Here is a 14,815-nt window from a genome sequence, read left to right as displayed (position 1 = left end):
TGTCTGCGCAAAACCATACAAAATTCGTCTGGAAAACGAGCGCATATATTATACAATTGTGTGCATTCGAGCCACATGTTGTGATTAGGTTATCTCAGTGTTATTCACGTTTACTGAGAAAAATATAAAATTGTAATTTTTAGTATATCAATTTATTATTTCATCATGCCTGCTGTAAACAGAATTACGTAAGTTTGTCATGTATCTCGGTGTATTTACAGCGGTGTATTAATGTTTATTTCCAAAGTAATATTAAACATTATTCCTTAATGTACATGGAATTGTATATGTAGATTATTGTAGACTTCATTATACATTATAATTTTATGCAATATGTTTTTATAGAAAATTACACACAAGGGTAAGAAAGCTATATTAGAAGAAGGAGCCTAAGTTAATAGAAAATGCTAAAGAAGCTTTATGTCTCAAGGGTAATCGCATATCGCAAATCGTTACAGATATTATGAAGGATTTGGTAAACAAATACAACTTTTATTGGCGTTGCTTCAACTTTTATAGCAACAGAAATTTTCAATTATAAATGAAATATATTTTCCAGTATGATTTGAAGAAACCTGATGTACAAATGATGAAACAGAAAAATGACATACTGCCATTTGAGGATATTACACCTATCGAAAAATTTGCTTTTAAGTATGACGCATCTCTCTTTTCGTGACAGCTACTCATAATAAGAAACGTCCACACAATCTTATAATGGGTCGAATGTACGAACATACGTTATTAGACATGATAGAATTTGGCTTAGAAAATTATGAAGAATATGGCTTAGAAAAGGAAAGACTTCAAAGTTGAAAAGATCACCTCAGGAATAAAACCATTGTTGATAATGGTGAACTCTTTGAAAGTAATCATGAGTATGAAAAGATCAAAAACTTATTCATTGACATGTTTCTTAGAGAAGAAGTTCAAAAGATCAGATTGCAAGGTCTTGAACATGTTTTAAGTTTCACAGCTGTCGAGAATAAAATACTTCTGCGCAGTTATAGGTGAGAAAAGTAAAAATCAATTTTTATATTTTTCAACTTTATTGATCATTTATATATATGTATATATATCAATATTATATATCATTTTATATATATACATATATATATGTGTGTGTGTGTGTATATATACATATATCGATAGTAGTCATGTAAAATAAATGTTGCAATAACTTAAATATATAAAAGAATAGGTTTGCGATCTTAATTTAAAGTGATCATATATTGATGGATCTAATAATTTTTAGGATACTTTTAAAAAAAATCTAACACGAGAACACCTAGAATAGAATTCGTGGAAATACCACGTGTTGATTTAGTGTGCAGGCGTAACAAATTTGCCTCTGAAGATTTATTTAATCGAGCTTGTCGGAAACCTAATGCATTCAAGGTATTGTTTTATAAATAATTCTAAATTTTTATAAATTTAGTGAAGATGTGATAGTGATGATATTTTAATCTAATAATTGTAATTTTATAGGCAAAGACGAAAAAGAATATTTCTAAAGATACATTTGGGACAACGTAGGCCGTATACATATTGGCGCACAAAATATTATCGGTATTCAGACAAGGAAGATGAAAGGCTTAAAAAAAAATTATCGGAAAAAAATATCTAAAAGAGAAAAATTGCTGATGATAATAACGACGGCGCAAAGAAATTAAAAGAAACTAGTCATTGAGAGATTGATCGATTTGGGTATTTACGATTAAATGTAAAAAGAATGTAATTTTAATACATTTTTTTTTAAATATGATTATTGTTTCCAACTCCAACTGGAATTATCATTTTTCTGATCCTGCAATCAATGATAATATAGATCTCATATGTAACCATTATTTTAAAACATGAATATAAAATTCTTACCTTTACCATAATCCCACAAGTATATAAACATTTTCGTACATTGTCACATTCTTTTAATAAAATTGTATCCTTTGGATTTTGCTCAAGTGCTCTGATTCTGACAGTCTTCCTAAAGTTCAGAAAATGATCAATAATATCTTCAATTTGTCTATTTTCTACCGTCGATTTTGTGGATCGTGAAATGCCAAACTTTGAGAGAATATTCGAAAGATAATTCGAAACTGCGGCAACCACGCTTACATTATTACTGCGAGACGTTACCTGCAATTAAAAAACAACTAAATGATTAGTAGATAGTATAAATAGTCTAATAAATAAGATTGCAATATTGTAGACATATTAATTATTAATAGCATATTTTTCTTATACATAATCGATTTACATTATCCTGGTGAAACATCTTGTTTCCTATTCCAACAAGATTAATAATCGCATGCATTGCTTTTGAAGTATCAAAATCATCTGCCAGTGCCGAGTAAACCTTACTTCTTGTGTCATGTAAAGTCTAAAAAATATTTAAATTAACTTAATTATTTGTAGTAACTACTGCAAAAAAAGTTTCTTAAAATTTTATATTGTATATCAATATATTTATATATATACTTAATTAAAAAAAAAATCAATGTTTAGCTTTGTAATTTGGAATTTTATAAATTTTATTGCATGTTTATATGAATAATAATATGATGTTAGAAATATAAACTTAGTATATGTAGTAATAATTATGAAGAAATTGATAACTTACTGTATATAAAAGATTTTCATCAATTTCGCCGGTTTTAAATTTTCCAGCAACATAATTATCACAGTCATTTATGAAATTATCAATTTTTTTGGTTACTGACATTGCAGTTTGTATAACTTCATCTGAAAATTCAATACCTGCAACACAAAAAACTCAATCCATTACAATTGGATTAAATTATATAAAATTGATGAACATTATTATATGTACCATTTCGATAATGAGACAAAAGACAAAGCATTCTGAGATTATTTGCCGAATAATTTTCGAGATAATCTTGTATGCTTATGGTGTTCTTTAGACTCTTTGACATCTTCACATCCCCTTTCAGACTTAAATGGCCACAGTGAAGCCAGTAATTAACCCACTGATCAACATCGTGATAACAGCAAGATTGTGCTTCTTCATTTTCATGATGTGGGAAAGCTAAATCTATTCCACCACTGTGTATATCTATAGAATTTCCAAAGACTGTGCTGATAAAAAACGTACAACTATATAGATCGGTATTATCAAATGAGTAAATATGTTAAAAAATTTAATTTTGCTATATTAAACTAATTCTGAAAATATGCATATTATCTTAAACAAATATATAAAAATAAATTAGAATTAAAGTTGATAAAAAGAATTTTCATATAAAGTATATACAGAAGGGAATTGACTTTCAAAATTACCTTGCAATTGCACTGCATTCTATATGCCATCCTGGTCTACCATAGCTCCATGGAGATTTCCACGATGGTTCGTTTTCTTTTGCTGCTTTCCACAGTGCAAAGTCCAATGCTGATTTTTTACCAACAAAATTCTGATCGTTTACAGTATCAAGGACAAGAGTTGATAATTTACCATATTTATTGTACTTGCTGGTATTAAAATAAACAGATCCTATAAAATCCATACAAAATAATTTATAAGTAAATAAAAGCTCTACATTTTTTTTATAGTGATAAGGTTCAAATATTAATAAATATCGTACCATCTGGTGCAACGTAACCATCACCTTTGGCTATAAGCTTCTCAATAAACTGAATGATTTGTGGTATATAATCTGTTACTCTACAACGTAAATATGGTTCACGGATATTTAATTTATTCATGTCTGCAAAAAATTCAGTTTCAAAATGCCTTGATAAAGTCTTAAAATCTTTTCCACTTTCATTGGAACGTCTTATTATCTTATCATCAATATCAGTTATACCCATAACTAATAATACATCTATATTAAAATAATCTGACAAAATTCGACGAATAATATCGGATTTTATGTAAGTTCTACAAAAAATGATAAAAAGTAATTAGTTTTTTTATTGTATATTTAAATATATATTTAAATCTGTATATATTAACAATTTATTGATATTTTTAAACTAAATCCATTTGTTATGATCAAAATAAATATTAAATAAATAGAAAAAAAATATATATATATATACACACACAGGTAAAATTATAATAATTATAATGATCATAAAGCATTACAGATGTAAAATAATAATTGTAATAAATTAAATATTAATTTAATTAATAATTGGTTAAATATAACACTAGTAAATAACATGACGCAAAAGTTTATATATTTTTATTACGTTGCATGTCCAATGTGTGCGGAGTCATATACTGTAGGTCCGCAGATATACCATTTCAAAATGTTTTGTGTTTTCAGAATCAGTGGTACTTTGCATTTCGTTATCAGGTTATATATAGATACTTCGGTCTGATGTCCCACTGGTTTTATCCATTGTGGTCTGTCTCGACATTTTGCTTCGGTATTTACGAAACGTTTGCAAATCCGATTCAACTTACGCATTATACGAATCGCATTCATTTTTATCTTTTTTTCCAGGTAACCTTATAATAGTCTTAACTCTTAACATCATTTAAATTATTTTTTCTTCAAAAATATTTAGCTTAGACATATTTCGTCTGTTCGTTTACTTATTTGGTATACAATTTTTAAAATTTACATTTTAGTTGATTCCTTTTTTAATTAAAATTTCTTAATAATTTTATTAAATTCTTTAACGAAGACCAATATCCTAACCTACAAGAACACACAAGTATCGATACTACCGAAGTGCCGACAGAGAGTTGAGATGAGAATTGAGATGAGAGGAATTCAGATTCAGAGGAACTATTTCGAGACTGAATGTCGATTCTTGAATTTCGATACATCGAAAATCGATTCTTTTTACTCTTGAAAAATCGATTTTTTATTTCTCGATTCTTTCAGAGTTTCTGAGAAACCAAAATAAAAAGGATTTTAAGTAGTGATTTACAGGGTATCCACATAGTATAAATACAATATTTTTTTGTTTCCTTGTTTGATTATGAGTATTATGACAATTTGCGCAAGATTAATATATTATTTTATAGAAAATTATTAACAAGTTTTAAATAGTTAAAACAATTATTTAGTGACGTTGCATAGAAAAATTGCGTTGACGTTGATATAGAAGATAAAAGTGAAACAGTAAAGAAAGACTTAGAATTAGAAATGATCTGTTTACAGTATTTATAAATTCCTCATTTCATATTTAAAAAAAAATTGTTTTTTTAAATAAACATTTTGTTCAATAAACATGAATTTTTTAAATATGCAATTTATGCTTATCGTATTATCTTTTTTTTTACAAATAGAAATAATCACCGTAACCGAAAAAAATTAAAATCCAAATGGTTACAGTCGTTGTAAAAGAACTGAAACTGCTTGAATTTCGATCTGGAATCGAAAAAGACCGAAATTACCATTATCAGTAAAAGGACTAAAACCGGAATTCCGAAACCGGAAACATGTGAGTACATGTTTATACTTCTGACCATGATCTGGATCGAAATTTCGTTTCTGATTTTTGCGATATCTAAAAATCTATTGCGATATCTAAAAATTGCGTAATTATAGATTTGAGTATTCTCCAAGAACAGGAGAAGTGTATTATCAGAGAGAAACTTGAGAGAGGACAGGAGAGCCTTTTTCCTGTAATTGCAGAATATCCCCAAACAACATTGGCCTTTATTGAAGAAGTGGATGCAAATTGCACAACAATATCCATTTTTTTTCAGGGCTTCTGATGAAAATAAATCGTTGAAATCGTTCAAATCTTTATTAAGAATGTGGAATAAGATGTAAATGATTGCAGACTTAAACGATTCAAAAGTAATAAAAAGCCACATATGTCTTTTGTTAAAAATATTGCGTACATTGCGCGTATTGTAATACAATTTGAAATATCTAAGATATAACTTTCATAATTTATATATATAATAATATATAATAATTGAATTTTATATCAGTTAAAGTAGTAATATGATGTAAGATCCAATATACATTTTGTCAAAAAATAGAAGAATTTTAGCTCGTAATTATTTTAAAATCACGTTCAAAGCTTCGCATCACATAAAATACTTAATGTTGAAATAATAAATTATAAAAAAAAAATGATTTTCTAATAATTTATAAAATGTAAAGAGATATGTTTATATATTGATGCACACAGAAAAATATCAATCTACTGCTAAAAGTGATTACTCAATTTATTTTCTTTCTTTTAAGTAACGGTTATTTTTAACAAAGAATATTTTCTTGGCAAAAATTTTAAAATATATTTATTACAAAAAATTTTAGAAAAACTCATTATTATGTACTCAAAATAAGAATTTATTTTCTTTTGAAGAATATTATAAAATTGATCGAAGAAATGAACTCTTTTCATAATGAACTTTTACTTGAAATAAGTAATTATTACTTGCGTATTTTTTTGTGTGTGTGAGGGAAAATTATCCCTCGGATCTTGCATCATTCATCTAAATTTTTTATCTCCGCATGCTTTGAGATGAGATTCAGCAACGAATCGTTCGAATCGTTAAATATATATATATATATATATATATATATATATATATATACATATATAGGCCATGAATTTTATCGGATGGTAATTTTATCGATTTAGTAATTTTCAGTTTATTTTTTAATTAAAGTTTTGCTCTTTACATTATAATCTTTAAGAAATTTATTTTAGTTTCATAATATTCGAGACTTTTAAAATCAAAATGTTGTTGACTTAAAGATTTTTTAAATTTAGATTTATTTTTAGTCGAATATTTATATATTTTTAATTTCGAATAAACGCGACATTTATTCATATATTAATGAAATTATTATTATTATTATTATTATTATTATTATTAATAATTGTTCGTATTAAGTCAATTTCATTAATATAATGGCCCCTTTGTTCGTATTTCGCACATCGTACAAAAGCGTAAAATCTTACACTTATTGCTGGCGATGCTATCGACAGCAATCGACAGCAATCGACAGCAAAAAGAATTCCTTGTTGTCGATTTCTGACATATGAAGCTAGAATATTGACCAGGAGCAATGAAAGATGAATTCAATCTGACCAAAAGAAAGAAGAGAATCTGGTGAAAAGTGGATGGGGTGAAAAGTAACCTCCTTGACCGCCAGAATGCGCCACTACTGCAAAAAAGTTTATGGTGCCTTGTAGTCCGTTCATATTTAGGCAGACATGCCAAGTGGCAGTGCGATACTGCCCTTAGTTTTGTTTTGAGAGCTGATTGTTGTTGACGTGTTTGCGAAAACGATTTTCGTTCTCTCATAAAATATTATTTTTTGAGAGGCAAAACGGCGAAGGAAACAAAAGAAAAGTTGGATAAATATTATGTGGCTAATACTCCGTCAGATTACACCGTCAAATATTGGTTTCGAGAGTTTCGTGATGGCCGCAACTCCACTACCGATGAAGTCCGCAGCGGCAGGCCCTCCGATGCGGTTACCGAGGAAAATGTCAAAAAAATACATGAAATGGTGTTGGCTGACCGGAAAGTGAAGGTGCGCGAGCTAGCAGATGCTACAAAGATTAGTACTGAGCGAACACGCCATATTTTGGGCGAGATTCTGCATAAGAAAAAAATTTTTTTCATTCCCAAGGAGGTTACTTTTCACCCCACCTAGTATACGAAGGTAGGTTGGTGTGTAACACCAATCTAAGTTTCTCAAAGGTATATGTGTAAAGATAAACTATTCGGGAGGGTAATATCGCAAATTGCGAGTTCTTATATTTTTTGAATTATTTAATTATTTATTTAAAATGCAAAAATACTAACGAACAACAGGGGTAATGAGAGTCAATGCGGATAATCAAGCTCAAGTTTTGTAGATTTTTTTTAATAAAAGGAGATAATATTATGTATTAAGTTATAAATAATAAATAGAGTTCAATAACGAACAAATAACTTTATTATTATCATTTCCTAGCATAGTTCTTGAAATTCTTGACTATTCCTAATTTTCGCAATCAAAACATTAATTTTTAAAGCATTGAATATCCGCCATCGATAGCTTAGTGCTCGAGAAGTGGGAATAGAGAGCCTATAATCAGAGTGGCGCCATACGAGAGATGAGGTCATATTTTAGCGAAGATTCTGCGAGAGAGAAAGAGATATACGGTCTCAGTCTATCCAACAAACTGTCAGTTTTAGAGTTAGATGCAACAGCATTGAACGACATAGATACATAAAGGTACATTGATAAAAATAAAATTATCGAAATTATTTTAGAAATATGGTTGGATGTACAATACCGTTTTGTAATAATTCATTAAAAAAAGGATATGTTATGAAAATAATTCCGAAAGGCACAGAACTCCGAATGAAGTGGTTAAAGAGTATAAATATCAAAATTGAACACCGTCAAAAAATTCATCTGTATGTGAGGTAAAGTAATTTATTCTTTATAAATAATGTATTTAAAATATTAAAATAAAAATCTAACATAAAATATACACAGATTAATTATAATATCTGAAGACACGATAGTGTCTTGGCACTAAGTATATGTATAGTCATTACATTACGAATTTAATTTCTCTTTTTGTCGTAATCTTTTCAATTATATATCATTACATTGTGAGTCTAAATCAAATAATATGATAATTACGATATTTAATATATAATATTTTTCTGAATTTTTGATTTCTTTTATATTATTACAGATGCATTTTGCTCCTAAAATATAGGAACAGAGAATGGATAATAAACTAGCGCATTTAATAGCGCAAATAATGTGCAATAAATAACGTTTTGTATAAAGTAATGTGCAATATTACAAAATGTACAATATTGCAATAGTACAAAATAAATGAAATTTTATAAACAATATATGTAAAAGTTTTATTATTTTATATACAATATTTATTTATTATCATTTTTTAATTTGTCACAATTTTTGAGTATGAATTCAAAATTTAGAAAATAATGCGTTTAAAAAACTAGAGGGAATGGCTAAAACATGGCGGACCACAAGTGATACTCGTATGGCGTCACTCTGATTGTAAGCTCTCTACCCCATTCTTATTCTTATAATTATATTTACAATTTGCAATTTGAATAACGTTAGAACTCTTCTAATTGTATAAGCAAACTACATTTAATTTAAAATTGTGAAGAAAATTTATATGAATAAAAATGAATCAACCTTAGAGACCCTTCACTACCCCACCCAATTTTTAATGGTGATTCTCTTTTCTTTTTACGTATTTTTCCCCGTAAAAAAACGAGTTAATAAATTTAATCGGTTTTTGCAGGTAAGTATGTTTTAAATTTATTTTTTAATTTTATCTCTCTTTTTTTCTTTTAATTATTTTATTATATTTCGCTAAAATCATATTGCATTATGATTAGCGAAATACAATAAAATAATTAACAATTACATTGCATAATTTTTTAGTATTATCTTTTATTGTAATCCTTTAATAATACAATAATTATTTACAATACAATATACAATTATAATTGCTGTTCGAAATACAATAAAAATTATATTATAGAAGCATAATTAACAAAATTTAGTAATAAGGTATTATACGAAAATGTCGAAAATACATACGATAACACAAATTTTCTAAACCAATGTTTAATGAAATATAAATGTGGAATGAAAATACTAACAACAATTAGATATTTATTATTAATTATTAACTTGCGATTATATTATAAAACTTATTAATATCGTGTTAAAAAGTCATTAATACATTTACGACAAGACTTTCATCACATTTAAGATAATTATCCTGATAATTTGATCACATCAAGGTCCCGCCACGTTGTGATAAGGTTAGTATCCGATACAAAGAAGAAAAAAAATCTTCATAGAAAAGCGAACTTGATGTATTCTACATCAAATTCATAAGATCCATTCGCAAAAAAAAAGCGATCCGTCAAGCACCAGCGGTCTTATTACAGAAGGATGTGAATTCCAAATCTTTCAGACCACTTATGATAGAAATAATTTTGGTAGCATCTTAATTACATTTTTAATATAATATGAAAATTTGCGAGGAAATTATATGTTCTGCCACACATTACTACAAATCATCTCTTATTAAAAATAAAAAGATAAAATGATTTCCTTATGGAATGGTGATTACGAAGGAATATATTTAATAGTAATAAAATACATGCATTATTGTAATTTTTTATATGTATGAATACGAAAGTATCTCGGGTACTAACTGTTCAAGATAAATCGAATTTGATAATAACGAGATTTTAAAGAACTAAGTATGCTTTCTGAAAAATTTGTTATTATGTATAAAATTTAACAATTTTTTTTTCCTAAAATTTTAATTATTAATACCTCGCTAATATAAAAGTATCCATTCGACTTATCTCGAATTTTTTGTATCCACACATTTTTAATTAAATTCATGTAATCACGATATTATTGATAAAAGAACATAAGGTATTTTGAGAGATAAACAAATTATCTAAATCGACAAAAATCAAAACTTGTTAAATATAATCTCGTAATATATCTGCATGTATTTTATCATAGAAAAGTATATACATATAAAATAATATACATACAAAATAATAATTAACAATATTCTGGAATGGCGGGATGTCTCCAATACCTAAAAATGATTTTAAAATAACAGTTAAAAAATTAAATATATACATTCGTAATCATATTTTTTTGTTAGAGCAATCATCGAAAAATAAGCAAATTATTTGCATAAAGCTTAAATTTATTTACTTAACAATTTGGATTTAAAAAAATAATCATATTTATATTCATACATTAATTATATAATATTAAATTCGCATTGTTATTAAGATATAATACTATTATTAACATTGTTATTACTAGTGGGAGAACATTTAATAAAACAAAACGACGAAAATTGTATGTTAAAGTATATTACTGAATCAATTTCGTAACTTGATTTTAAAATATATAGCATATAATAGTCTGACTCATTGACAAAGTTATTACTTCCAGTGCAAGACGAGAAAACTCGGGATTAATTCCGATCCTGTACAAGAATTTCCAACAAGATACCAAACTAGACTTTGCGAATGGACTTTACAGAAAGCGACAAGGAATAAGTCTTCATATGATACTGTAAAAATAATTTCGACTTTCTATTGGTACAAATCACGCATTCACTGCACCAATCTTTTTTGTATCGGATACTAACCTTATCACAACGTGAAGGGACCTTGATGTGATCAAATTATCGGGATAATCTTAAATGCGATGAAAGTCTTGTCGTAAATGTATTAATGACTTTTTAACACGATATTAATAAGTTTTATAATATAATCGCAAGTTAATAATTAATAGTAAGTATCGATCTAATTGTTGTTAGTATTTTTATTCCACATTTATATTTCATTAAACATTGGTTTAGAAAATTTGTGTTATCGTATGTATTTTCGACATTTTCGTATAATACCTCATTACTAAATTTTGTTAATTATGTTTCTATAATATAATTTTTATTGTATTTCGAACAGCAATTATAATTGTAAATTGTATTGTAAATAATTATTATTGTATTATTGAATATATATAGGATTACAATAAAAGATAATATTAAAAAAGTTGTGCAATATGATTGCTAATTATTATATTATCAATTAAATAGTTAATATAATATGATTAGCGAAATACAATAAAACAATTAGACATAAAATTAAAATTATTACTTACCTAAATTTAAATTATTACTTACCTGCGATAACGGACTACTAAATTTATTAGTAGCTCGTTTTTTTTTTTACGGGAGAGTATATTTATAGAGAGAGAAAAGAGGATAAAATCAGCGAGGGTAGTAAAGGTCTCTAGCTTATTTTTGCTAAATTAAACCTTAATTTAATGATATGTGATTGTCGATTGAAAAATTTGAAATATATTCAAGACTCTATAATTGCTAGTGATTAGTGATTATAGAGACTTTGGAATATATTTACATACTAGTAATTATGTTTAGTAAAGACGGACTGAAAATTTGCATTAAAAAACATAACTTCGTAATCCCATTTTTATACAAACGCGTATTATAAGACAAAATTTACTAAATTAACTTGTTCGAATATTTAAATATCCAGTTCCTTAGAAGACAGTAGTGTGCGGTGGCATTTTGCGGTTACAGGAAAAAGATCCTTACGTCCTCTTTTAAGTTTCTCTTTGATATTATTGTTGCTGCTCTTGGCGCTCTGTGTCATTCTTAGCGCGCAAAGTTGATCTCGCAGAAGACGAAGCCATTCGTCATCTTAATTTCATTTACGTTCCATTTTCAGAACGTGGCGGATATGAGATGAACTGGATTCGAGACAAGGCAGTTTAATTAAAAGATAATTGAAACATTAAATCTGTATTTATCACTCATTGCAATACTTAATTATCGCGTAATTATATAAGATTCGCCAAAACAAGAAGCGCATCACCGTTGCACTGCCATGCTGCATCGATTTTGGCACGCGAAGTTAACCGCGTAAGAGATGAAACTATTTTACCATATTGATAGCGTTCACTTTCAAAACACGGTTGCAGCAGTAGAAAACGGATTAACTGCATTGTAGAGTGGCATTGTAATTGATTAGTCATTTAATTGATTACGTTGATAATAAGTAAGTCCACAATTTTGCGTTTATTTGCTACTATAATTGACTATCGCGTAATATAGATTCCTACATTGATAACATATTTCGACACGTATTTCACCAGTCATGTTCGATCGCTGCGTCTTAGTGCATAAAATTTACTGCGCAAGATATAAATTAGCCGCTTTGATATATTAATTGTATTTTTATTAATTGCATGTTTCATTTGCACAATACGATGTACATGCAGAATGGATCGGTTTCTAAATAAAAAGCTTCATGACTAATATAATTAGTAAACGAAATTTATATCTTGCATCTGATTAATCTCGCATAATATAGATTCGACATGCGTATGCTGATAATTCGTTCTTACGCGACATTATTTTTTTATTAAATATTTGTTGAAGTTAGAAATAAAATACGAATTGCAAGAATTTTATGTATTTATTTTAAACATAGATAATTTTTTCGGATTAGTGTTTCGGATTAGTGTTGTATAAAAAGAGTATCGATAACCTATGAGAAAATGAAGGAAGAAAACATTGAAAGCAAGCCTAGAAAGGCATCAGGCGATTGCACTGGTGGAGCAATCTTGTATGAATATTATTTCTTACTTGCATACAGTTTTAATAATTCTCTTTCATTTTATTTCTCATTCTTTTTATTTTATTTCAGTAAATATATAAATAATTAGAGAAAGAAATCATCTAAAATTTTATAAAAAGTTTATTCTTGTGAAAATTTTTTCAGTAGGTAAATAATTATATTAGTAAATATTTAATCGAAAGATAAATTAAAAATTTAAACGCGTAAGAATTGTCTTGAAACATTGATTTTATTTCGATCACTGTTTGATTTGAATCTTATATTATTTATGTGTTACAAATTCCACCCGTTGCACATTGAATTGGTGAGTGAAGAATTTTTTTATAATAGGGTAACGAATTTATAAAATTTGTTTTAGATATAAAATATGTATTATATTCACATAAAATAGTACTGTAGATGCAACTTTTCATAAATCTGTTTCCTTAAAATGAATCACTCTAGAATTCGAATAATTAATAATTGTTAAATGTATTTATTTTTATTGTTTATGTCCCTCCCCTATTTGTATAATGAACTTTGGATTCGGATCGAACATGGGATTTTGTTAAATAAGAGTCGATCGCTTTGATGCGAAGCAGTACTTTTTTATCTCATTGTTTTAATTAAAAAAATTAAATCTTTCTGAGATAGATAAGAGGAGAGACTCAGTAAACACCAACGTAAGAATAACGTAACATCAACGTACACAATTTCACATTCAACAATATAAATATAAATTCAATTTCACACAACAATATAAATATAACATATATATTGTATGTAACAATTACATTGTTGAATGTGAAATTATAATATTATGTTACTGTTAATTAGTGTTTTTTACTGGGGAGAAATTTAGCGGCGGTTATTCACATATTTGTAATAGGCATAACTCCGACCATCGATTATTATACATATATCTCACATATTTTTTCTTAAAATAGTTTTCAAACTATTTATATAAGGCGCACAATAATATTATAATTTTTAAATCTCTCCCTTCTTTAGCCTTTTGTAATATAATTAATAGAATCTATAAGTAAAAACCTAGACAGCACATAAAATCTAAATTGGATGTAAGACATTTATAAGATGTCTTTTAGACGGTTCTCACAAAAATATCTTCGAGGATTTTTTTAAGATTGATATATTCATAGTCGCGATTCTTTATATTTGAAACTGTCTTAATTGTCTTAAGTTCAGTCTTAAAATGCCATAAGCCAATCAAAAGCTGTATTAGCATCTTAAGACATTACTTAAGATGGTTTTAAAATAAGGATGAATATCTCTTTTAGACGTCTTTAAGGAGTCTTATGTTCCAATTTTGGATTTTATGTTGTCTGGAAACCATTATATTCAATCGCACGAGCAGGCTAGCTAATCATTGGGTAGAACAAAAAACAATATGGCTATGCATGAGTGGCACATTGTTATTTACAGAATGTCTCCTCCCATTGTGTTTATAAACGTTGGGTTCTTTCGCTGAATCATGCGGACGCACGCTAATTCATGGATTTTTATTGATTACTATCTCATTAAATTTTAAGAGAATCTCGTGAAATAGTATAATTTTTCGATTTAGTCCATTCCACTTGCCTGATGGGAAGTAATTCACGAATTATGCGACATCCTGTACATAAAGTTATTTAATTTGAGTAGGTCTATTCTTTTTCGAAGAAAGTTCTGAACTGG

At 27.5% G+C, this 14,815-nt stretch overlaps 1 protein-coding gene and 1 pseudogene across 3 annotated transcripts; one reads left to right on the top strand and one right to left on the bottom strand.

The window, feature by feature from the left end:
* Positions 1–165: 165 nt before the first annotated feature.
* LOC105144437 (ribosome production factor 2 homolog) lies at positions 166–1,784 on the top strand (annotated as a pseudogene). Its single transcript, XR_015544396.1, has 5 exons — positions 166–174; positions 346–475; positions 560–1,010; positions 1,256–1,398; positions 1,489–1,784. The product of XR_015544396.1 is annotated as a ribosome production factor 2 homolog (transcript).
* CysRS-m (cysteine--tRNA ligase-like protein, mitochondrial) lies at positions 1,031–4,740 on the bottom strand. 2 transcript variants are annotated; one of them, XM_011053132.2, is made up of 8 exons: positions 4,210–4,738; positions 3,600–3,895; positions 3,298–3,508; positions 2,831–3,096; positions 2,621–2,757; positions 2,258–2,380; positions 1,876–2,136; positions 1,031–1,807 (listed from the first exon to the last, which is right to left on the bottom strand). In XM_011053132.2, exons 1-8 carry the CDS (start codon positions 4,446–4,448, stop codon positions 1,766–1,768), a joined length of 1,575 nt encoding a protein of 524 aa, XP_011051434.1. In that variant the 5' UTR covers positions 4,449–4,738; the 3' UTR covers positions 1,031–1,765. The 2 variants fall into 2 exon arrangements, with proteins under 2 accessions (XP_011051434.1, XP_011051441.1); XM_011053139.2 differs by lacking the exon at positions 1,031–1,807 and having other exon boundaries at positions 1,875–2,136; positions 2,245–2,380; positions 4,210–4,740.
* Between the last annotated feature and the right edge of the window lie 10,075 nt (positions 4,741–14,815).

This window comes from Acromyrmex echinatior, chromosome 3 (assembly GCF_024713525.1).
Source record: "Acromyrmex echinatior isolate Ae372 chromosome 3, ASM2471352v2, whole genome shotgun sequence".
In the NCBI taxonomy this organism is placed as follows: domain Eukaryota; kingdom Metazoa; phylum Arthropoda; class Insecta; order Hymenoptera; family Formicidae; genus Acromyrmex; species Acromyrmex echinatior.
Note: the sequence above shows the minus strand (reverse complement) of the source record. Positions and strands in the feature narration are given on the sequence as shown.